This window comes from Podarcis melisellensis, assembly GCF_964234715.1.
Source record: "Podarcis melisellensis genome assembly, chromosome: 8".
Taxonomy (NCBI): Eukaryota; Metazoa; Chordata; class Lepidosauria; order Squamata; family Lacertidae; genus Podarcis; species Podarcis melisellensis.
Genome location: NC_138540.1, coordinates 47,723,849 through 47,747,613, shown reverse-complemented (window position 1 = coordinate 47,747,613; position 23,765 = coordinate 47,723,849). Strand labels below are relative to the sequence as shown.

Here is a 23,765-nt window from a genome sequence, read left to right as displayed (position 1 = left end):
CCCCTAATATAATGCATTTTTGTATCCTTTCAGGGTAGAATTGTTGGAAAACTGCATCACAAAATCTGGAGAAATTGTGTTTAAATTCACATATTGGTTCAGGAAATGTGAATTAGCAAGGTCCATATTAAAATGCAAACCAAGTATGCAACAGCTTTGAGGTTTGGCAAATTAGCATTCATTTTTGTGAGCAACCACCAACTTCCTCAGATACATTCAATGAACTGAAAATGATGCTGCTGAAAATCAAGCTGACATTATGAGTACCAAGGATAATATGATATTACTGCAATATTAAATATTTCAAATATTGTGCTGTTTGTTCAAATAGATATCTTCCATAAGAAGCATCTCAGGAGACCCTAATACACAAGTGTGACAATAAAGTTGACTTTCATTTGCCAAGGTCCTCTATCACATAGTCCTATAGTTTAGGCCACAAAAATATTAAGTCTTGTGATACAGTCTCTGTAAGTCCGTAATATACTGAACAACCACCATCTCTCCGAGCTCAGATTTATACAAGATATTTTTTTCATTTTCTCTCATATATTTACGGTACAGAAAACAGTACCAATTCCTTTGTATAGAAAACTGATGGTCAATAGAAGAAAGCAAAGCGCACTTCTCAATATATATTCTAAGAACAAAAGCACGTCCCTTTCTTGATTTGGTCATTTGGCAAATGCCAGTTCCCTTTAGATTCTGACCCACTTTATGTTCTGACTTCATATTACCCCTGGCTCACAATGGACTCTTTCCTTTGAATGAATCTAGATACAGCATAAAATAAGAAAGAAAGGGATCAAATCACAGGCCCACTAATTTTCATTCTGCTTTTTCTTCTTCTGATTTAATAACATAATTTCTCTCCTACACCTCTAGTGGTCTTCCCCCCACCCCAGAACAGTCTTGGAAGCAAGGTCAAAGTCTTCTTGAGTGAAGTGATTTTGAAATCAGTCTGGTACTTCGAATTGGAGTAGGAAAATAGGAAAATAAATCAACTGGGAAAAGGTGTGTGCTTGTTCAATTGCCAGTGTCCTAACATGTTCTATGCTACAACATGAAATAAGACAATATGGGAAGAGATGAGAATGGAATCAATTTGATTTCAGCTCAGCAATTCTATCTACTAAAAGCCTTTTCAGGTGTTGGAATCAAAGGTTCACAACACAGAAGCTTTGTGCCAACGCACAGTATAACCTTTGTCTATATGTGGTAGTGAAGAGTAAGCATCCCACAACAGCTGCCCCCTGTATTCGTTCATCTTATATCCATGTGTTCAAGGTTGCATATACAGAGGCCTATATGAATACAGTGGTACCTCGGGTTAAGTACTTAATTCATTCCGGAGGTCCATTCTTAACCTGAAACTGTTCTTAACCTGAAGCACCACTTTAGCCCTTGCAGCGCCGGGCTGACACTGCCGATGGGCCCTGAGCCCCTCAGCAACATCCAAAGGCACTGATCTGCTAGGCGCTGGGGTGGATTGCACCCTGCACCTTTCAGAGTCACGCCCAAGCTGCCACCAGGCCCAGAACGAGCAGCAGCAAGAAGCAGCTCCAGCTCACCCAGCCCTACCCATTGCCACCTCACCACCACACTTACCTTACCTGGGGGTTCTGGACTGCGGGCTCTACTAGTCAAACAGGAGCCTCAGTGATCACCCTCTTCTGCCAGAAACAAACCAGGACTACTCCAAGAAAATGCATGTGGCAAAAAGGAGTGTTAGGCCCTGGTGGGCCACCCCCTTACCCGCTTGTGATTGGCCAAGATGATAAAAGAAGAAAGTTTTTTCCCCTTCACTTCTCACTTCCCTCTGTGGCCCCCTAGCCTCGTGCTGTGGCCCCTGTTTACATATTTTTCACTTGTGGCCCCCTTGGAATATCCTGGGGTCCCCTCAGTTGGGAAACACTGATTTACACCATCATAATTTTTCTTTGGAAGTCAACATATGATAATGACTTTTAAAAACATTGTGTTGATGTTTCCTTTACACTGACTTGAATGCAAGTTATGTAAATAGCTACACAAGTTACATACTTATGTAGACAGTGAGATACATAATTTCACAGAAGCCAAACTACTGTAAGCCAAACAGAAACAGCATTGAGTCTGACAAACAGACATCAGAGCTCAGTCTGTAGAGTATGAGGCTCTTAATTTTAGGGTCTTGGGTTGGAGCCCCACATTGGGCAAAGGGATTCCTGCATTGCAGAGGATTGGACCAGATGACCCCTCTGGTCCCTTCCAACTCTACAATTCTATTATTCTTTTAATAGAAACTGCTGCCTTTTTATATTCCTGTGCATTGGTCTCTTCCAAACAATCTAGTTCTACTGAATGCCCATTATTACACAATTGCTAAATAATTGCACCCATGGAGGTGGGAATAGTATTTGAATCCATGTCAATTGAAAGTGAAAAACCTCCTATTATCTCAAGGACCGAACTAGCAGTAACAGAAGCATCTTAAATGATTTAGATCATTAGGAGGCATTTTTTAAGACCTCAAATCCTATTTTCCTTGAATTTTAACAGTTGTTTAATTGTGACAAGTGCGACTTCGTTGTCCAGCTTCACAATAGCTGCTCTCCAAACTTTCCAATAATTAAAACACTTGATAAATATTCAGTGATAATTTGTTGAGATTGCCATTTATCAGTTTTAATGATTATGTTTCTCACATGTTCAGCAGGGACAATTTGTTCTACAGAAGAAATTTACTTCTCACAAGCATAAATCACAATTAAAAATAATAACATCACCTCTCTACTGCAGATCCATGCAGCACAATCTCCAAAGCTTTTCAAAAGGGGGGGGGGAATCCTTTTCAGCTAAACAAAGTTTTCCCCCTGATGCACTAAGCATTCCAGTCTTTGTTTCAACGCAAATGTCATATAATTATGCTGGAAATATGGAACGTTTAACCAGCAGGAACTCAAATACATGGCACCATTTGGTATCATTATTTTCACAGTCACTCCATAAAGAACAGCCTTTCCATGGTGATAAATACTGTAGTATTCACATGATGCCTACTGATTGGGATCATATTCAAAAGACTTAAGTTCTATTATAGTTTTTTAAACCTTTTCTGTTGCATCTGATGCCTGCTACTTAGAGTGTAATTCCACTGGGATTGCCAATATTCTCTGGGTCCCATTTCCCTGGAGGAAGTGAGATCTGAAGTAAGCTGTAACAGAAAGGACTTCATGTGCAAAAACGAGTTTTCCTCCCCTTCCTTCACATTTTGCAATGACTCTAAATCTGTCACACAACAGCATTAGTGAAAAAGCAGTGACACCCTGTGAGCAGCAATGTATGAGAGGTAGCACTTTAATCCAATCTGTTAATTGTGTTCTTTTGCTCTTCCACAAAAGAGTCTGTTTTCAATGGGGACTGTACAAGAGAAATTCCTGGTGGATTGTGGCCTACTTCCTAAGGATGAAGAGGATATTGGTTAGCTCTTAATTCTGGAGCAAACCTAAACACACACACACACACACACACACACACACACCACTGTCTTGGACCCCATGCACAAACTGGAATGTAGATCTATGAATGAAGTTGCAAGTCAGTGAACTGATCTGTGCATTGGTCCATACTGGACTTATGACATTGCCCTAGGGTTGTCTCTTTAGCATTTTACAGTTGCTTAGAACACCTAATACCTGTTTTATGGCAATGTGGTAAAAAACAACAACCCAGTTTTGAAATGCTCCCAGGAAGTTATGAACATAATAACACACAGTCACTTCTTGGTAGGAATGTTGGGGAATTCTGCCGACAAAAGAAACAGGAGTGGAAATTTCTGGTATCGCTTATTTGTCCCATGTTCGTAACAGCAACCAACCAAGCAAATGTGATTTTAGTTTAGGGTAGCTCAGTCAGTAGAGCATGAGGCTCTTAATCTCAGGGTTGTGGGTTTGAGCCCCACACTGGACAAGAGATTCCTGCATTACAGGGGGTTGGACTAGATTACCCTCACAGTCCATTCCAACAGTACAGTTCAATTATTCTATGAATACATTCTGTGTCCCCACCCACTACATTGTGTTTCCTTTACATTGAAAGGAATTCAATAACAACATAACCCACACAACTAATTAAATAATGTAGGCTATGAGATTTCACCACAGTGGACATTGAAATGAATGGTGTAGTTTTTGGTGGGATATGAAGTGCAGGGGAAGGGAAACAGTGGCATGTACAATGACACGGTGGAATGGAAAATAATGCTTACTTACATCTTTACTTCGTGGGGATTTGTACAGAGAAAAAGATGGCTGCCCCCACCCCCTGTACCAACCCTCCTCCCATACATTGTCCCTAGTAGCTTTACTGTATGGAAAAAAAGATGGTTGCCCCCATGGGTAGATTCATAAGAGCATGCAAAGACGCCCACTGTATCAAATTAATGCTCCACCTAGTCCTTACCCTGTTTCCCACAAGGACCAACCTGATGCCTCTTGAAAGCCCACAAGCAAGACATCAAAGCCATTGTCCCCTCTCCTTGCTGTCCTCCTGCAACTAGTATTCGGTGACATAGTGCCTCTGGGGCTGGAGGTTTCATATAGCCATCATAACTAGAAGCCATAAACAGACAGATCTTCCATGAATTTATCTAATGGCCTTTTAAACCCATCAAAGCCAGTGGTCATCACCATAAATTCCATGATTCCATAAATTCCCTGCTGAATGGACATGGCTTCATCCTCCCTTTGAAAGGCCATTTAACACATTAAATTGCAGCAAAGGCAGGATTTTCACCAAGTGCCAAATATTCAATCAGCTTTGGCTAACCTTGAGACTCTCTGATGTATGTCCTTGCATGACATTCCTCTTTGCATTGGCCACATTGGCATGTTACATGTATTTGTCAAGGGTAAGCTGGCCACGGAGATATAGGCATGTAATAAAACCCATGCGTGAGTATCCTATACTTTATTAGAAAAGGAGCTTGTGAAGGTGGGATGCAACCTATCCTCCCTCCTCAGCTTTTCCTTGCTGTGCTTGGTTGCTTCAAGCACTTTTCTCCCTAGCCTAGTTCACTTCTGATATAAGAGTCAGGCAGGGAGCAGGGGCACCATTACCAGAAGACTACTCAGCATACATCTAGAACCAATAGAGCCCAGGGGGCCGCTAAACAACTGTTGGAAGAGGTGGGCCCAAGGCAACAAGCCCTGGTGCACTATAAAGCCTATACCTGAAGCTGCAGCTGTCATTGGGTTATTTAGTTTTAATTCTTCACTTTTAATTCTAAAACTTTCCCAGAGTGCCCACTTGCTGCTCTAGTGCTTTCCTTGGCATCTGAGTAGCTGAGTTCATTGGCTCTTTCATTTCAGTCCTCTTCTGCACACTCCTTTTTGTGTAAATCAATGCCCTCCATCCGCATCTGTTTACCTGACTGTACCTCAATGATGCCTTATTCTCACACTAGCGTACATGGACACTGAGACTACAGGTAGATGTGAATTTTGTTTCAGTTCATATTGTAATGTGAGACAAACCTACTCACACTTCCTGAAAAGATACACTCAAAGAAACACAGCTGTCCTTCAAAAGTCACACTTCAAATAATTTTGGGGTGCATTTCTCCAGCTAAACCAGGGGGACATATTAGAGGGATGTGCATAAATATGCATATATATTAGTGAAAATAGCATACAAAGAAACATTCTACCAAGGAAAAAAATGCATGCTGACAAATGTTTAAAGAACAAACTCAAACCAAAGTGGATATAATCTAAAGTGGGTGGTGACCTGATTGACTTTTTTTCAGTTGTGGCACCTAGTCTTTAAAGTTCCCTCCCCAGAGAGGTTCACCTGGCACCAACTTTGGTATATTACACTTCATTCTCACAGGGATTTTAGGTACACTGGTATTTATTTTCCTACTGCCATGGGTTTTAATGTTTTGTGTCCTTTTTAAAGCATTATCTGCTTTTGTTAATGGTATGTTAAATGCTATGATTGTTGTTTTAAATAGCTGTTTTTCATTATTTAGTCACTCTTGAAAATCCCTTTAGAGCTGGAGAGCAGGGTATAAATAGCCTCGACCCAGAGTACCTGAAGGAGAGTCTCCACCCCCATTTTTCAGCCTGGACACTGAGGTCTAGCTCCGAGGGCCTTCTGGTGGTACCCTCACTGCAAGAAGTGAAGTTGCAACGAGGGCCTTCTCGGTAGTGGCGTCCACCCTGTGGAACAGTCTCCTGTCAGATGTCAAGGAAATAAACAACTATCTGACTTTTACAAGACATATAAAAGCAGCCCTGTTTAGTGAAGTTTTTAATGTTTTATTGTGTTTTTAATATTCTGTTGGGAGCCACCCAGAGTGGCTGGAGAAACCCAGTCAGATGGGCGGGGTAAAAATAGATGTCAATGAGAAAGGCCATACAGATGACAACCCAGCCACATCTAATTGTGTACTTACAGTCACAGATTACAATTTTAGGATTGTTTTAAGGGTGAGTATAAGTAAAAGAACATATGAAATTATGCTTACATTTTGGAGATATAGCAGGACTCTAACATACGCTTCAAAATATGACAATACTGATTCTATTTCCCTGCAAAATTTGGCCTTAGAGAAATGTGGTTTGTTCACAGTACACTCAACACAAAAGTACAGATGTTTGCACCATGCTGAGAGGCCTTGTAAGGTGACGGTTGTTCGAACTGGTATTTCCCTAATGTCTAGAAGGGTTCCATGGTTCATTTTTCTTTTGTTCTCCAAAGGTCATGATTCTTCCAATAGAAAATGAGCCTTCTCATAAAATTCTAGCCCACAGCTTCCAAACCAAGGATGCATTAGCCACAAGTTCCCCCAATTCTTGTTTCCCTCTTGGCTGCTCTTTCTATTTCTAATGACACTACTAACTCACTTGTTAAAATAAAAATAATCATTAAATATATGCATGTCGTTTGGAAAGAGTGGGAGATCTGTCTGCAACTATTAAACCATATGCCAAGCTGTCTTTTTTTTCACCTGTATTTTAGCATTTGATGGCAAAACTCATTTGTATCTCAAGGCTTGATTATATGTTGAAGCTTAATCCATGGAGATGCAAACTGTCAAAAGCAGTGTTCTGAACCCATTCTAAATTTGCAAACAAGGATCTAGAAAATGTTGGGAGAAAATGGAGATGTGAGGGGCTTTGGGGGGTATTTTCCAAGAGAGAAGGGGATCGTTGGGCTTCTCTTATGCGTATCTGCAGTGCAATTTGAAGGGTACACCTAAGTTGCTAAGGTGGTACTGGCTGGTACCCATTGAGACTTGTGGGGTGGATCCAGGGTGCCAAAACAGTAGGGGAAGCTAGAGCCAATGACAGTAAGAGCCAACCAATTATAGTTTTGTCCTCATCCCCTTCCTTGCTGAGTTCTACAACGGCAACATTGAGACTAAGGAGGAAGCGGAAGATGAAAGGCAGTTCCATTTCCTGGGAATGGTTGTAAATAGGAAAGCAGGCAGGTGGTGGCTGGCTGATAGCATACAGAGGTTGGTGGTGAAATGTCCCATATGCCTTAATGAACCAGCCTCCACTGTGCTTAGGGTTTGATAAGTATAACAGACTTGAATACTATCTGAGAGTGAACAAGGAGGTAGTTCAGATGCCAGAGCATGCCAGAAATATATTTGTAGTGCCCCATACTTGTCCCTTTCTATAGCAACATGGCTTGCTTAGGCCTTTGTTGCTGTCCTTGTTGCAATGCAACTTATAGTATTTGCAGAAGGAATCTCTATAGTAGGTGGAAAAATTGGAAGAACTACATTCTTCCACGCAACATGGCCAGAAGGCAGTTGGAGGGTTTTCCAGGTAGCAATGCTTCAGGCATTTTTTTTTTACAGCCTTTCCTCATCAAAAGCATTTTGGAGGCAGCTTGCAAATAATAATAAACTCCAACAACATGAAAACAGAAAGAGCAAAATAAAAAGCAAAACAGATCCCAGCAACCACAGAGTAAAATATGAACTGTGCCACAGTACATAAACAAAGCCCAACTTAGTGGGTAGGTATGTGGGGGGGGGGAGCTTTCAAAACTAGCAGCCAATAAAACAACATCCTAAGATAAAATGCCTGAAGGATTCAGTTCATTTTTTCCTGGCACCTAAGGCTCTTAACTGTGGGCTTCAGAGCCATGGTTCTAAAAGGGGCATTCTGAAGATGAGACACTATCACAAAAAAGCATAGGAGGAGAAGGGGAAAGTAAACAAAGATGGAATGCTGTGGAACTTAAATTGCTTGCAGCTTCATCTGTAGAAAGTTGAAACCCAACAACATCTGGAGGGTCACAGGTTCTCCATCATTGGACTAGATGAACCCAACCAAGGTTATGTTTAAGGATGGGACTGGTGGGGAACTCATACATGACCCATGTTGCACTGAAGCAGCAGAGGAGGGGAGGGTGTTTTAAATCTCTCCTAACTACATTTACTCAAGAATTTCATAGGACAGCAAGTATGATGTCTGAAATTTTACCAGGGCACCATCCCCCCAGCCCTCCAGTGAGGGCCATTCTAGCAAAATGGTTCCCCCAGTGCCTAGCAATACTTTGATCCCCAGCCACTTGACTTTAGCAGGTGGGTGAAGCCAGAGAAAGGTTTCCTCAGATTATCTCTGGGTATGGAGTCTCACATGGGAGTCATCATCAATCCTTGAGGTGCCCTGGTCCCAGGCTATATGCAATGGATGGGAAACCTGAGACCATCCAGATGTTGCTAGACTCCCACTTCCATCATCCCAGAACCCTGGCCATGCTGATTGGGGATGATGGGAGCTGAGGTTCAACATCTGAAGGGCTTCATGTTTCCCACCCCCATTGTATGGAGAAAGAGGAATTCACTAAAGTTTTGCAGTCATTCACAAGAGCCTTCTCCATGTACTCGAAGCACTGGGACTGGTTACAGTACCTTTGATACACCCTAGAGTGTTTCATAGTATGTGCAAGGAGGAGAGATTCATCCTGGTAAAGGCACGATAGAATTCCCCTTTGCAAGGTTGTGAACTGGATTTATCTATAGCAGATGCTACAAAGAGAATGCTAATAAAATCTATGGCCTTGTTCTAGGCACGTAGCTGTGTACAGCCTTATTTTGGCAGTCTGCCGGCAAGGAAAAACTGCTAGTGTTTCCCAGAGGGTTACAGAAAGAGAGGAGGGATGGGGACTCATCTTCATTGCAGAAAACAAATTCCAGTTTCAGGAAATGTCATAAAGATGGCACATATTATTGGGGGCAACATATAGACACTCATGGCTGAATGTGCTTACTGATGACTAGTCATACACTTTCCTTAGTCCATAGTGAGGATGAATTTGCAAAACAATGTGGAAAATTTCTGTACTTCTAGAAGTAATAGCACATTTTCTGCACACACCCATATCTCACTGTTGTTTTCCAGAAGCATAGTGCCTCTGATAAGTCATAAAATCATAGAGCTGTACAGTGGGAAGGGATTCCAAGGGTCATCTAGTCCAACTCCCTGTAATGGAGGAATCAGAGCTAAAGACTCCCTGACAGATGGCCATTCATCTATTTAAAAATATCTACCACCCTCCAAGGGAGTCCATTCCTTTGTCACACTTTGTCTTTGCTAATTTCTAAAGCTATTTGTAGCTCTTTGAAATCATGCCCCTTGTTTTCACTCACTAAAAAAAATAATAATCCTATTATTTATTTATGCCAGCTTCCCTCAGACCCACCCCTCAAAAAATAATTCTTATAACGTTTTCCTTGAAAGAACTCAGAAAGAGTATATCTAACCCTGGCCATCATCTGTACAATTTTCTCATAAGAACAAAATCTCTGTTCCCTGAGAAAATCCATATGTCTTATGGTTTTGTGGTCGATCCAAAACTTAAAGGGCCCCAGAATCTTTTTCAGGTCAAAATCTTTTTCAAGCAAAACTGCTTTTAAGGAGGATTTCTCTGGAGAAACAAACTGTCCTACTCTATCCTAGGTTTTTAATAGCATAATATCACAGCATTATTGTTGCGTGTTGGTTTTTGTGTCCTTTTCATTTAGTTTTAATCCATAAGGTGTGTGGTTTGCTCAAACCATTTTCAACCTTATTTACTTTTATTTTTAAATCCAGTGCTTATTTTGGATCACTTGTGCTACATAAAAATATAGTTTAATATTGGAGGTAGGCATTCAACCCTTTTCTACAGCATCTGCCTGATTTTGTTCACAACTCTTGGCATCTTCCACTGCCAGACAAATTTAGAAATAGCCTACTGTGATTTTTCAAGCTCAGCCAGAAGGCAATGTTTACACACACACACACACACACACACAACCTTATCATCTTAATGGTAGCTATTAATCCCATCGGTTATAAGGAGTCCAGTTGCTATACACACAGCCACAAACAGCCACACACACACATACACACACACCAGAATGAAAGTTGGAATTAAAGGGCCACTGTATGAATGCAATAAGAATCTGCAAGCAGGCAGAGCAATCTTGAATTGAATTCAGGCAGTCATAGCTGGCAGAGACCAGGTTGAAGGAAGCAGAGATCTACTCATAAAACAGGATGCCCCATTCTTCTCCTTGTGCCTGCAGCTCCCCTGTGCCCTTCCACTAAATCTGCTCTGGAGGGTTCCCAACTTTGTGGATCAGATTTTGAGGATGCAAATGAGGCTGTGGGTTGGGAAGAGAGGTAGGGGATTGCCCATTGTATGAGTGGAAGTCTTTCCTTGGCAGGCAGACGCAGTTGGATGTCACAGAAACATAGGAAGCTCCCTTTGGTACTTCTAGCTCAGTATTGTCTACTCTGGTTAGCAGCATCTCTAGAATTCCTGATCTGAACCCAGAGATGTGATGTTGAGATCTGAACGTGGGACCTTCTGCATACGAAGCAACTATTCTGCTACTGCTGATCTTCCTCATGCCATTTTGGGAGACAGGGTTTCTTATTAGTGCAAGAATATATTTTTTATAATGCAATAGATCTATGGTGCTAAATTTTTAAGTTCAGTAAATACTGGGATTTAATCGTAACTTGTATGTTATAACTGGGATATGTTGTAAGACAGTCTCAGTCTGTATTAGAAGGGGGTTTGGGGTGTTTAATTAGTATTTATGTGTAAAGATTATGCATAAGACCACAAGAATGTAATCAAGATCCATGTGTATTGGAATATGTGTGTGGACCTACTTCTGAGCACCATCAATTAGCATGTAAAGAGTTAATTACCTAGGTAAATATCCTAAGTGTGTACCAGCCTTTAATCCTATTCAGTGAACTGGTGTTGATGAAGTCAGACAAACACCTTTGTTTGTCTGACACCTGCTTAACCATTGGCTAACCAAATACTAACCAAAGTATCAAGAGAACTGGGTATTAGAATACAAATGAATAAAGAGGGCTTGGTTTTTAGGAACAGCAGAATAAGGCAAGATGGCACCAGGAAGCAGAGAAGGAACCATGACTGCATGTTCCCTGGAGACTAAGATAGGCTGCAGAGCAAAAATGATGCTGATGATGCTGCCGGAAGCATAAGCTGACACGCTTTGGGGTTCTGTTGCTGTGTGCTCCTCCACTGAAGGCTAAAGATATACACTGTGTGTAAAATAATCCATATATCATAGACCCTTGGAAACTCATGCACCACTTGGCAGAGATTGGGGTGGCTTGTAACAAAAATTATTGTTAGATTCTAATTTATGTGCATTCGGCAAATGTTTGAATAATTTAAAAATAAGACACTGGATCCTTTAAGAGTGGGTGCAGGGTTTCACCATATTTTTATTTCAAGATTCATTCAATAAATATGCAGTTAGAAGATACCTTTAAAAGAGAAGCAAAAATCATAAAATTGGATTTCTGGATTTATGCAGAGAGAAAGACTGAAAAGGAAAAGATGCTGAAGTATTATGAATGCATACATCTTTAATGATGGATCAAGTATGTGTAAATAAGATTCATACCTTGAAGAGGCTGGAGGACAGTGAGTTTTGAATGAAATTAAAGCATTATTTATCTGTGACATGGTTTGTCTTGCAGTTTGGAAAAATTTCTCCACTGACACCCAGCCCTGATTTCTTGCATCTGCTGCTGGAGTATGTAAACCCCACAAACCTTTACTACCCACCTGAGTTATTTGTTATTTGTTTTGTCTTTGGCTTATTTTTTATTATTTTACTTTTGTTCACACACATCCAGTTGAATTAACTGTTCTTCTTGACATGCATTATTAAGTAATCTCAAAAAATGTGTTTATTTATTTACCTAGTGAATATGTCAAACATGCAGGAAGCTGTACGATGGGAAGGGAGTGGAATTAGCCTCTTGGATTAGCAAACCATATCATGTTCACTCCTTGTTATTTAAATGGCAGAGATAAACAAGCCTTGGGAGAATTGGAGAGAGACCTTAAAAGCATAGGTTGAGATGAGGTGTCACTTAGACTGAATTATGTTAGAAGGAAAGATTGGCCCATAAAATACCTTTAAGGATGAAAAGAACCTTTCTTTTTTGTAAATAGATTTTCTTAAAGGATAACAAGTAGAATAGATTGTCAACTCATACATTTAGGCAGTCAGCCAGGTATAAAACAATTCTCTCAAGTAAGACAAAGGATAATCACAATGCAGCATCAATGCAAGACATTCTTCTTGAGTTTATCACTTATTATATGGAACTTACACTTCAGAGAATCCATGCAAGTAAGAAGATAGATTTAAGGCACTAGTCTACCACTTTAGCAGACTTGGATAATCATGTAAACTGTAGTTTGTGAAGGGTGGTGACCTCACAGAGCTATAGTTCCCAGCACTCTTAACAAACTACAGTTCTCAGGGTTCCCCATGGCCATTAAAGTGGTATACATGGGAGGGGGGGGGCATGATGATAGGTTCCACCTACACATATTCATGGCTGTCTTTAAGAAAAGTGCTGATGCTGTGATGTTTTTGTTTCAATTATATCTGTGTTCTAATAGATGATATTTAAACTTGTGTGTGTTTTTAATAGCTTTTTAGCACATCTTTTCTGTGTTTTTAGCTGTTTAACCTGTAAACTGCCTGGAGCCCCATCTGGGAAACGGTGGGATATAAATAAATATAATAATAGTTCATTTGAAGGACATAGAATTCATGAACAAGTCTACGCATGTAGAAACTTTCCACGTGACTAGGATGCTTTATATGTTTTCTAGTCACTCAGAGTTTCCTATGCTTATACAGCAGGCCAAGGCTGGCCACTGTGTTATCCTCCAGTTGTTTTTGACTGGGAAAAAGGAAGAGTCATAGCTCAGTGGTAGAGCATTTGTCTTGTATACAGAAGGTCTCAGGTTCAATCCCCAAATGGGACTGAAGGCTGGGGATAAATACCTGCCTAGAACCTTGGGCAACCTCTGCCAGTCAGTGTAGAGTCTATTATGCTATGACATGACTTCCTAAAGCAGCTTCCTATGTTCCTAAGTTGCACTCCAATAACATCCCAAGACCACCACATTGGCTACTGCTACTCTGATTTCAGACTTTCCAAATGGATGTGAACCCCTCAATCATATACTTACGTTGTATATATGTGCAAATAAACCATAGAAAGACATAGTCTCTGCTGTGCCTCATTTCTACAAAGAATAACAGAACCAGCGTAACTCCTCAAATTTCACAACAGCTCAGAGATAGGGGTGGCATGCAACAATATTGACTGGCAGTCTTCAATTGGAATAGAAGGATGTACTGTATTGGGCATTACAAAAAAAATTCCTTCCAGTAGCACCTTAAAGACCAACTTTTTTTGTTTTGACTATGGCAGACCAACACGGCTACCTATCTGTAACTGTATTGGGCATTATACAACAATTTTGTATTATGATGATATAGCTCTCCCAATATCAAACCGAAACTCATCTTTACATAGAATGTCTAGAGCAGGCTTCCTCAACCTCAACCCTCCAGATGTTTTGAGACTACAGTTCCCATCATCCCTGACCACTGGTCCTGCTAGCTACAGATCATGGGAGTTGTAGGCCAAAAATATCTGGAGGGCTGTGGTTGAGGAAGCCTGGTCTAGAGAAATCACAGCATTTTCAATAAAATCTAAATCAATGGAATTTAATCTGACAATTAATGAGGAAAAATCAGTTGCAAGTATAGCATATCTCAATAAGATGCCTGGGGATTAGCTAAGTGACACGGAACAGGGTTTCTTTCTTTGTTTGTTTGTTTGCATTTTTTGTTCATTTGTTTTTCTTTGGGTTAGATAAGAAGAACAGAAAAGCTCTACTGGGTCAGCTCAAAGGCCCATGTGGTCATGCATTCTGTTCTTACACTGGCTAACCAGATGCCTATGGGAAGCCCACAAGCAGAATCCAAATACAGCAGCTCTCTGATCTAGATGCTTTTCAGTGCAGGTGTTTTGGGACAACCTTCTAAATTCCTCTCGTTTTGTGAATGGCTGTCGAACCAATAGTAAACTATAAGGATGATATTTCACATACTTTGTTCATCAGTATTCTACAATTTGCAGTAGAGCAAACTCTCAATAGGACTCATTAAGTGGATTGATAAAGCTGAAATATTTTTATCCAGACTTGTAAAAATGCATTAGTTTATCCCCAATTACAAATCAGCTGGACCCCATCATGTCTTGATGATGCCATTAAGAGCATGACAAGGACCAGTTGTTTCCTCCAGCTGCCCTTATGAGTCTCGCAGCTCCTTTCCTTACAACTGCCCTACTGCCTGCCCCCAATCCCTTCCCTCCACTCATCTTCCTCTTGCTGCTGCTCTATTTGGGGCTGTGAAAAGGAGAAAGGAAGAGAGGGGTATACCTTATCTGCTTCTCCCTCCACCCTATTTGATGTCTCGCTCACAGGTGTAGCAGTATGCCAGGTCCTTCTATGCAACACCAAACTGCTCAAGCAGATGCTGGGAAGTTGGGATACATGTTTTGAAAGCAGGTGTGTGCTATGGACATGAAGTGAGGACATGAATTCTCAGGCCATAGTGCTTGCCTCGTATTTCAACTGAGTGTTAGCAGTCACTGAGAATCCTATCCCTAAACCAGGAATTTAGTGTCATCACTACCTATAATGCTTTGCCAGCACTATTTCCTGATCCACGTAATCCATGTGTTGGCTTGGCAAAACATGTGAACAACAGGCAGAAAAGCAAGGGTTGCAATGCTTTCTTCAAACAAAAAAAGAAAAGAAGAAGCCAAGAACTCAGCATCTACCAAGAGAAGGATTCCTGGCAATATATCTCCTGCAGACTGTTAAGTTCTGTATTGCATCTGAGATGGGGATGGGTAAAATCATCCATGCATGAAATGCTCATTTATTCACAGGGGAAATAAGTGAAGTGTGTATCTTTATTTATTTAAAATATTTATAACCTGCTCTTCATCAACATAGATATCAGGATGGAATACTGAACAGGAAATCAAAACAACCAAATCATAAAACAGACAACAATGCGTACTTAAATACACCATCAATTGCCCCCAAAAGCATCTAAAAACAAAAGAGCAGGCTAAACTCTAATCAAATTACAAAACTTAAAATGTGTGGATGGGTAAATAAATAACTCTTAAGCTAGTGCCAACATGATATCAATTTCAGTGCCAGTCACAGCTGTAAGGCAGTAATGGGAAAATCTTTTGGCTCCAGAGGTCACATCCTTATCTGATCATAGCCTCATGGGTATGATCATGGGAAACCTGCCAGTAAGCTGATATCACAATGACACCAGCTGATTGGGTGCTTTGACGTCCTGAAGCTGGGACTTTAAAGCACTATGCAGGGCTTGAAAGGAGCCATGCATGATGCTTTAGAGTGCCTGTGTCTTTGCCTGTTTTTCCTGGCCCATGCAATATCAGCAGCACACTTTGAGGCTTGTGATTGTGTATTGTCATCCATGTCTCTTCCTGCCTCACGCCTGATATGCATATAACAGCAGCAGGTGGCTGGGGCGGGGGGAAATGGCTTCTGGGTTATATTGGAAACCCTAATGGACCAACGTAGGCCAGAGGTCTACTCACTCCTGCTGCATTTCACAGATCAGGGCATCACTGCACAGGAGGCCATAAAACATCTAGCTCTGGATACCTGCTCCACCAAAACAAATCTCAGTCAGCAAGAAATGGAATAGCATTGCAAATCTCAAAATGCAATATTTTTAAGGAATATCCATGCAGCATCAAGTAAGGGTTACAAACTATATCTATCTATATTTACATATATAATATATACAATAATGCAAGCATAGGAGGCACAGTAGACAGTTGTCCTTGCCAAGTGGCACATGAAGGCTTTTTAATTAAACATTCATCAGAAGCCAATAAAAGGAAAACAAACAAACCCAAGTACTAAGGGGCAATCACTTACTGTCTTCAGTTGCCACAATGGTTATGTTGTGCCATGTGCTGGTTTCTCTGTCCAGTGGAGTTGCGAGTGTTATCCGTCCATCCTGCGTATTAATGTTGAACTGCCTCTCAAGGTCAGTGTTTCGATCAATGGAAAACCTACAAAATGGACATCCTTGAAATTTACTTAAAAGACATTTGTTTGGCCTAAATGCATTGTAACAAAATCTAAGCAATCCATCGCAAAGAGCAGCTTTATAGCCCCAGTGGATTTGTGGAGCTCAATCGTGTTATAATTTATAAGACAAAAAATGATGGGCTGAGAATCAAGAAACAGAATTATAGCCCAAGGAGTAATTAGCTGCATCCTCTCAGGACGAAGGTTAGAAGCTGTCATCGAGATCAGTAGGTAGCATCTTTTAAAAGCTACTGCGAATCAAGAGTTAATTAGATGATCCATCACATTTATTGGACAACCTGTGCTGTATTTCATAGCAACTGCTGATAATTCTGTCAATACATTAAGCAGGCAGGGCTCCTGTTTTTACAAGATGCAACTAATGTTCTTATCCCAACAAACACCACTTCTGATTAATTAAGTGAATACGTCACCTGCTTATGTTTGAGCATAACTGTGGACAATAGCTGGTTAACAACCCTTTACTGGTAAAACGCTTCCAAAAAACCCAGAAAGATTGGCTGCTTTATGGATTGACATCATTGGTTTCTAACAAAACAACTTTGATCTGACAGCTAAGCAGAGCTTGCAAATGAGAATGTGCAGGTACATTATGCAGCTTTAACACAGAAGCCAGCTTGACTAACAAGAAAGAGCTGCAGTAAATTGTTCCAACAGTGCATTAAACAAAATGGTGATTTAGAACTCCCTGCAAGATCTCCAGGAAAGCTTTTATGTTGGTCCATTTTCATATAGTTGTTTTATTAATGCATTACTTGTAAAAGAAACCAAACTGGAAAATTAAGCCTCACAATTTCTGGTGGGTCACGGACAATGAGAGAAAGAGAGTGAGATTGAAAGTACTGATATGGTACAGCAGTCACAGCTTTGAGGGGCTTCACTAAATCCTAGTGGTGAATTTATATAAGGGACTATAATGACTCTTGTTCCAAAGCATGGCATTGCACAACATCACACCACAACTATTTTGCATCTCTTCAGCTTTCTGCCTCAGCATGCAGGGATGAATTACTAGGAAGCATCAAACTGGGTTAGATATATTATGTCATATTGAGAAGTGAGAAGGTGATGACGATGCTTGAGCAACTCAGATAAATCTGCTAAGAACACAGGAAGGTGCCTTATGCTAAACCAGACCATTGGTCCGCCTAGTACACTATTGCCTTTTCTGACTGACAGAGGCTTTCCAGGGTTTCAGGCAGGGTTTCAGCCCTACCTGGAGACACCAGGGATTGAATCTGGGTCCTTCTGCATGAAAAACAGATACTCTGCCACTGAGAGCAACCTGATCTGTACATCGCAGAGAAGCTGGCAAGTGAATTGGAAATAAACTTAATAAATCAAAAACAAACAAAAATACATTTTCACCCTTTCTGAATGTTCCATATTTTGAGAATACATCTTTTGAGAGAAAATATACATTGATTGGGAATTGTACCCCTCCTTACACAGTATGCAAACTCATCTGCCATTCCCCCCACATTAAGTTCCTAGCCCTTTACCTGCCCAGAAAGCAATGTCCCCACTGTGGAAGGACGTGTGGATCTAGAATTGGCCTCCACAGTCACTTATGGACTCATTGTTAAAACCGTGTTTATGGAAGACAATCTTACTTGGCTACAAGTGATCACCAAAGAAGAACCCTGTGCAACTACTAAGTTTATTTTTTACCTTCCCAAACCCTTTTATAAAGCCATTTCTCTTCTATTCTGCAGCCCTGCTTTGCACTCATTTTCACATTCACCCCCATGTTCATGCATCCTCTTCCTCCTCCTTTTGTACACCATTGTTACAAACAAACCACCCCCATGGAAACCACCTGCATCTTCCTCCTCCCACACCTTGCAGCTACTAAATACCCTTTTCACATTTTTGCTCAGTTGTGAAGCCACCATCCCCTCCTTTTCTTCAGACTGCCAGTTAGTTTGCTCAGTTAGAGAATATTAAGTCCATTTGACGAATGTCATACATATATGGGTGTTTGCTTGTTAATAAACTCTCTCTTCTAAATTACTACACTAAATCTAGAACTTTGTATTGAAGACAATACAGTGGATGCTCAGGTTGTGAACGTGATCCGTGCAGGAGGCACGTTCGCAACATGCAGTGTTCGCAACCTGCTGTGCCACATCTGCGCACGCGTGGATTGCGCTTCGCTGCTTCTGTGCATGAACAAAGTGCAATTTAGCACTTCTGCGCATGCACAAGTGCTGAAACCCTGAAGTAACCTGTTCTGGTACTTCCAGGTTCGGTGCTGTGCTCAACCCAAGAACACGCAACCTGAAGCATCTGTAACCCAAGGTATGACGGTACATGGTACCAAAAGTGAAATACATGATTGTGAGAAGGTACTATGGGCTATTTAAGAGCTCTGCATCCTTTATATCTCACAAAATGAGGCAGCTGAAGAATGGAAGAGGGAGAAGTTTAAAGCAGTCTTAATTTTATCAGTGCTCCTCCCTTCTCACTGTACTCAAACAATGTCAGAGGTTTGAATAATAAATAGGGACACTGAGGGGTTATTGTGTTGCTGTTAAAACCAGCTTTAACAAGGAGAATTAGCAGCAATGGATACAGAATAGAAGCTAACACCAAAAAGCAAGCACAGAATTTCTTTCCCAACTCCCTTCTCACTGTGCTCAAACCTTGTTTTAAACTGCCACTCCCTCCATCCAACCCCCTGCTCACTCTACTGAAACCTCTGTCATTGTTTAAAATCAGCACTTTCCCCTCTCAGTTTCTTTCCATCTCTGCTTTATTCAAACCTCTCCTGTTGTGTAAAACCCTATTTCCCTCTGTAGCTCTGTTTGCTTTTAAAGTCTTATAAAGCATGTTTCCCTTCAGCACGACAGCTTGTAGCAAAATTGCTGCTTGGTTGAACTTGAATCAAATCGAGAACTGAACTAGTTTGTTTTGTAAATGGATGGGTGTGAACTGCAATTAGTTCTTTTTTGGACATGTTCTTTTTAAATGAACTTTCCAAACTCACCATCTCTTAGCCTAACCTCACAGGAAATCCCCAAGTATACTGCAGTGAATGCTTTGGGAAAAGGGGGACATACAGATGTAAAGAAGGAGGTGGTGGAGAGAAATGTAAAGTGGTAGGAATGAAAATATGGTTGCTAAAGAATCATTTAAAAAAATGAAGTGTACAAAATACACAAATTTATCAGAGAAATAGAATCAGGCTTGTTCACTAGCCAGATTTTCAACTCATCTGTTATACACCAATCCACTGCTGGGATATTGAAGCATGCATATATATGTTAAATTGTACACTGGATATGCAATAATTCCACTTTTTGAAAAAAAGAAGTTGTGAATCTTGATTCATAAGTGCAAGCAAAAGTCATACTATGTATTGATTTTATTTAGCTAAATAAATAAATGCCTCCCTTGCTGTAATTCTATTTACAATCTCTGTAGCTATAGGGAGAAAAAAAACAACCAGGGGATTTGTGCATGTTTCCGTATTGACTTTCAACAAGCTATTTACAAAATCAAAATGCATTAAAGAGTATAACAATTTCTCAACACAACTGAAACAGGTTTACAAGTTTCCAAGGAAGCAAAGCCCCCTCCTGACTTGAAGTTAATATATATCATGTGCAATGTTTGTAGCTACCTTGTCTTTATAATGATATTATAGCTCTTTTTAATGAGGGCACACTGTCACACAAGTAAGCAATACATAAAAGTACATTTCTGTAAGGAAAACTGGGGGGAGCGGAAAGAGAGTATCTAGGTAAATAATAACCTTCAAAATTGCCTTAGTAATGCCACAGTTTATTGGGACTTTGCTGTTAGCTTTTGAGGCTGAATATGGGAGGAAATTGGTGGTGTGATCATACATTTCTTTACCTTAAGATGCCAATGCAGATTCAAATGCAGTGTTCCTTCCCTATGCCCGTAGTTGCTTCCATGAAAGACTTTCTGTTTTGCACCAATGCAAATGAACGCTTTACAACAGCATTTGGCTTTGCAAAACCCACACAGCCACCTTTTTTGCTTCCCCCTGCTGAGATGTGATTCATAATATTGATGCCATAAATCACTGTATCTCAGCAATGCCAAGCAGAGAGGGCATGTTACTAGGTGACTGAGATAAACAGCTGCATGTCAGGAAGGCATATCTGGGTGGGTGGGTGGGTGGGTGGGTGTACACACACACACACACACACACACACACACACACAATTTTAGGGCATGCTATGAATTAAGAAAATGATTTGCTTTTGCTAGAGATGAAATATCCTTGAGGTGTGTGTGTGTGTGTGTGTGTGTGGGCAGAAACACACTTTTTTTCTTTGCATTCAGTGGGAAGAAAGGTGTTAAAGGAGAAAGGATTTCACTCAAGACCTGATAGATTCTGGATTCATGGGTAGAACAAAAGATGCAGAGGGAGAGACTCATTCAAATTTAATACCTTTGGAATGAGCTCTTTGGTCAGAAAATAACAATTTATGATGTTTGAGAAATTTGATGTTTGCACATTCCAATATAGTTCAGTGCCAAAATAATTTCCTGTTCCTCCCTCTCCTCCCCAAACCCCCACCATTCTCCATCAATTAATGAGCAAAGAAATTGCATTCATACATTATCAAGAAGAGGAAAACAAAAAGATGAAATGCTAGAGATGGATATCCTTGGTCTCATTTCCTTACGGATATCCTTGGTCTCATTTCCTTACGGACAACCTTCCGGGGCCACTTGTCCCTAGTGAGATTGTCCAGAGGCAAGAGTGGGCAGAGCAATGAGTATCAATTTTACTGATGTACAGTAGGCTAATTTTGCACACACTCACATACCCCTCACTATCCTCCAGCCATGCGAGCAAAAGGGATTTTCAGAGTTCAAGGACATATTTCAGTCAGGCAACATTCATTCAAGGAGGAGGTGAATCAGGGCCAGGGGAGGGATGGATCAGGGGAGAGGGGGTGTTGTTGGGCGTGGCATGGGGAGTGTCCCAAGGGTCAGACAAAGAGGATTGGATGACCATATTTGGCCACTGGACCTGAGGTTCCTCATTCCTGCCCTACCTTAACCTTCCCTGAATCTCCTTTTGGTATGATACCTACAGTCTGTTTGACCACCTCCTGGCAACTTTCCTTATGCTTTCCTGAACCTAGTTCTTCAGCTCTTTTACCCAGTTATAGCATCCTCATTCTGCCTCACTTCTTGACATCTGTTAGAAAATAACCCAGTTATTGTAAAATAACAACATTGAAATAGGATTGTATAGCAATTAAATTAGCCAAACAGGATCCCCAAAACGGACTTTGGAATCCTTGCTAATGAGCAGCATGATTCTGCACATGTCCTAGAACAAAGTATATTTCTTTGGTTTTGCTCTGAACAGTGAATGTAGTTCTGTTGCACGAGAATCAGAGAAAGCAGCGAATCATCCTCCCATTAGGGAGTTAAGACTAAATATCCTCTCCATAGTAGCTGCTGTACAGGGAATTTCACCATAAGAGACAACATGCATAATGAGTCGCTGGATAATATAAGTGCAAAGGACTGATTAAGTCCCTGAAACCCGCCCTGATTTAGTTATTAGTCAATTTTACAAAAGTAACAAATAAAATACCTTCCACTAGGAACTGAATTCTCATTGGTCAGAAACACCTCATAGTCCCCTGCCATGATAAAACAGGAAACTTGCATTTATTTTATTATTATTTATCACTGCATTTCTATCTTGCCTTTCCTTTCCTTGCCTAAGCTTAAAGTGGTCACATGGATCTCCCCTTCTCCATGTGAGTAGGTTAAGCTGAGAGTTAATGATTGGCCCAAGTTCACCAAATGAGCTTCTAGGTTGAGTAAGGATTTGAACCCTAGTTCCCCAGGTATAAATCTGGCCATTTCACGACACTTGATTCCTCTAGCATTTTGCTTGATCAATACATTTGTTTTTAAAAAGTCACTTTAGGCAAAACCTAGACAGTTGCCTAGTAGTAAGCCCCATTCTGCCCAGTGGAACTTATTTCTAAATAAACATTCAAAGTGCTGTGTTACACAATAGTAACCTAGGAATGCATGGTGTGACCTGAAAAAAGTCTTATGCAGATTAATTATTTGCTTCCTATAGAACAGGGGTCAACAAACCTTTTCAGCAGAGGGCCGGTCCATTGTCCCTCAAACCTTTTGGGGGGGCAGACTATATTTTTTGGGGGGAAATGTACTAATTCCTATGCCCCACAAATAACCCAGAGATGCATTTTAAATAAAAGGACACATTCTACTCATGTAAAAACACGCTGATTCCCGGACCGTCCGTGGGCCAGATTTAGAAGGCGATTGGGCTGGATCCGGCCCCTGGACCTTAGTTTGCCTACGCATGCTTTAGAATTTGTTGCCTATTTCACCCAGAAACCTCTAAATTTGCTTCCAATTTTACTGTGGGTGAATTCTGTGGCAACCTAAAGCAGCCAGTGCTTTTTTCTGGGGATATTTGAGGGTAAGCAGTACCAGCACTTTCCCCCCTCCAAATGTTAAAAGTGTCGCACTTACTGTAAGAACTTGAGTAGTGAGTTGAGAAGTGGCACCATTTTCTCCCTTAAGGGGGGGGGAGCACTGAGAGCAGCCATTCCCAATACTGGGTCCCCATATGTTGTTGGATGACAATTCCCAACTTCCTTCTTCCCTGACAATTGACAATGTTGGTTGGGGCTGATGGAACTTGTAGGGCAATAACATCTGGGGAAGCCTATCCTTTTCTATTTGATTTATCTATTTAACTTAAGAGGCCAGTCAGTGCTTTTTTCTGATGATGTTCCTCTTATTAAAAAGGGGCATGGTTTTATGAAAGTCAGAGTAGCTGAATCAGTGTTCATATCACCTGTAATCCACATGGGCACTTGACTTCACAAATTATAAAACAGGTCAAGGATTTAAATTTTGAATATCTAAGATTTTCTTTTAAAAAACAAAGCAAAAAAACTACATGTCAAATAGTACCATAGAATAGCTTACCTACTGACAAATTCTGCAGAACTTAAGAAGTTTGCATCAGTCGGAGACATATATTGATCCAATGAGAACTATTTTCTATCACTAGTCAAGATTTTCTGCCCCTTCATTTGACATAATCACTTTCTTATTATCTGATCACCAACAGCATTGCATAATCCTGTTGCACAGATGGCAGCTTCAAAGAATTTTGGTGAAGGAACTGTACTCATGAGGCAGAGAGAGGCTTAGCATTTTCCAACTGCAATTAAAAATTAGGAAAT

The 23,765-nt window shown here is 40.7% G+C and overlaps 1 protein-coding gene across 1 annotated transcript in view; it reads right to left on the bottom strand.

Annotated features, from left to right (window-relative positions):
• The window catches only part of CDH8 (cadherin 8), a 221,297-nt gene that overhangs the window by 46,104 nt on the left and 151,428 nt on the right, over nucleotides 1-23,765 (bottom strand). The window contains exon 9 of the mRNA XM_081921769.1: nucleotides 16,354-16,490. Within this exon, the coding sequence (XP_081777895.1) occupies nucleotides 16,354-16,490 (137 nt within the window). The remainder of the gene's footprint in view (nucleotides 1-16,353; nucleotides 16,491-23,765) is intronic.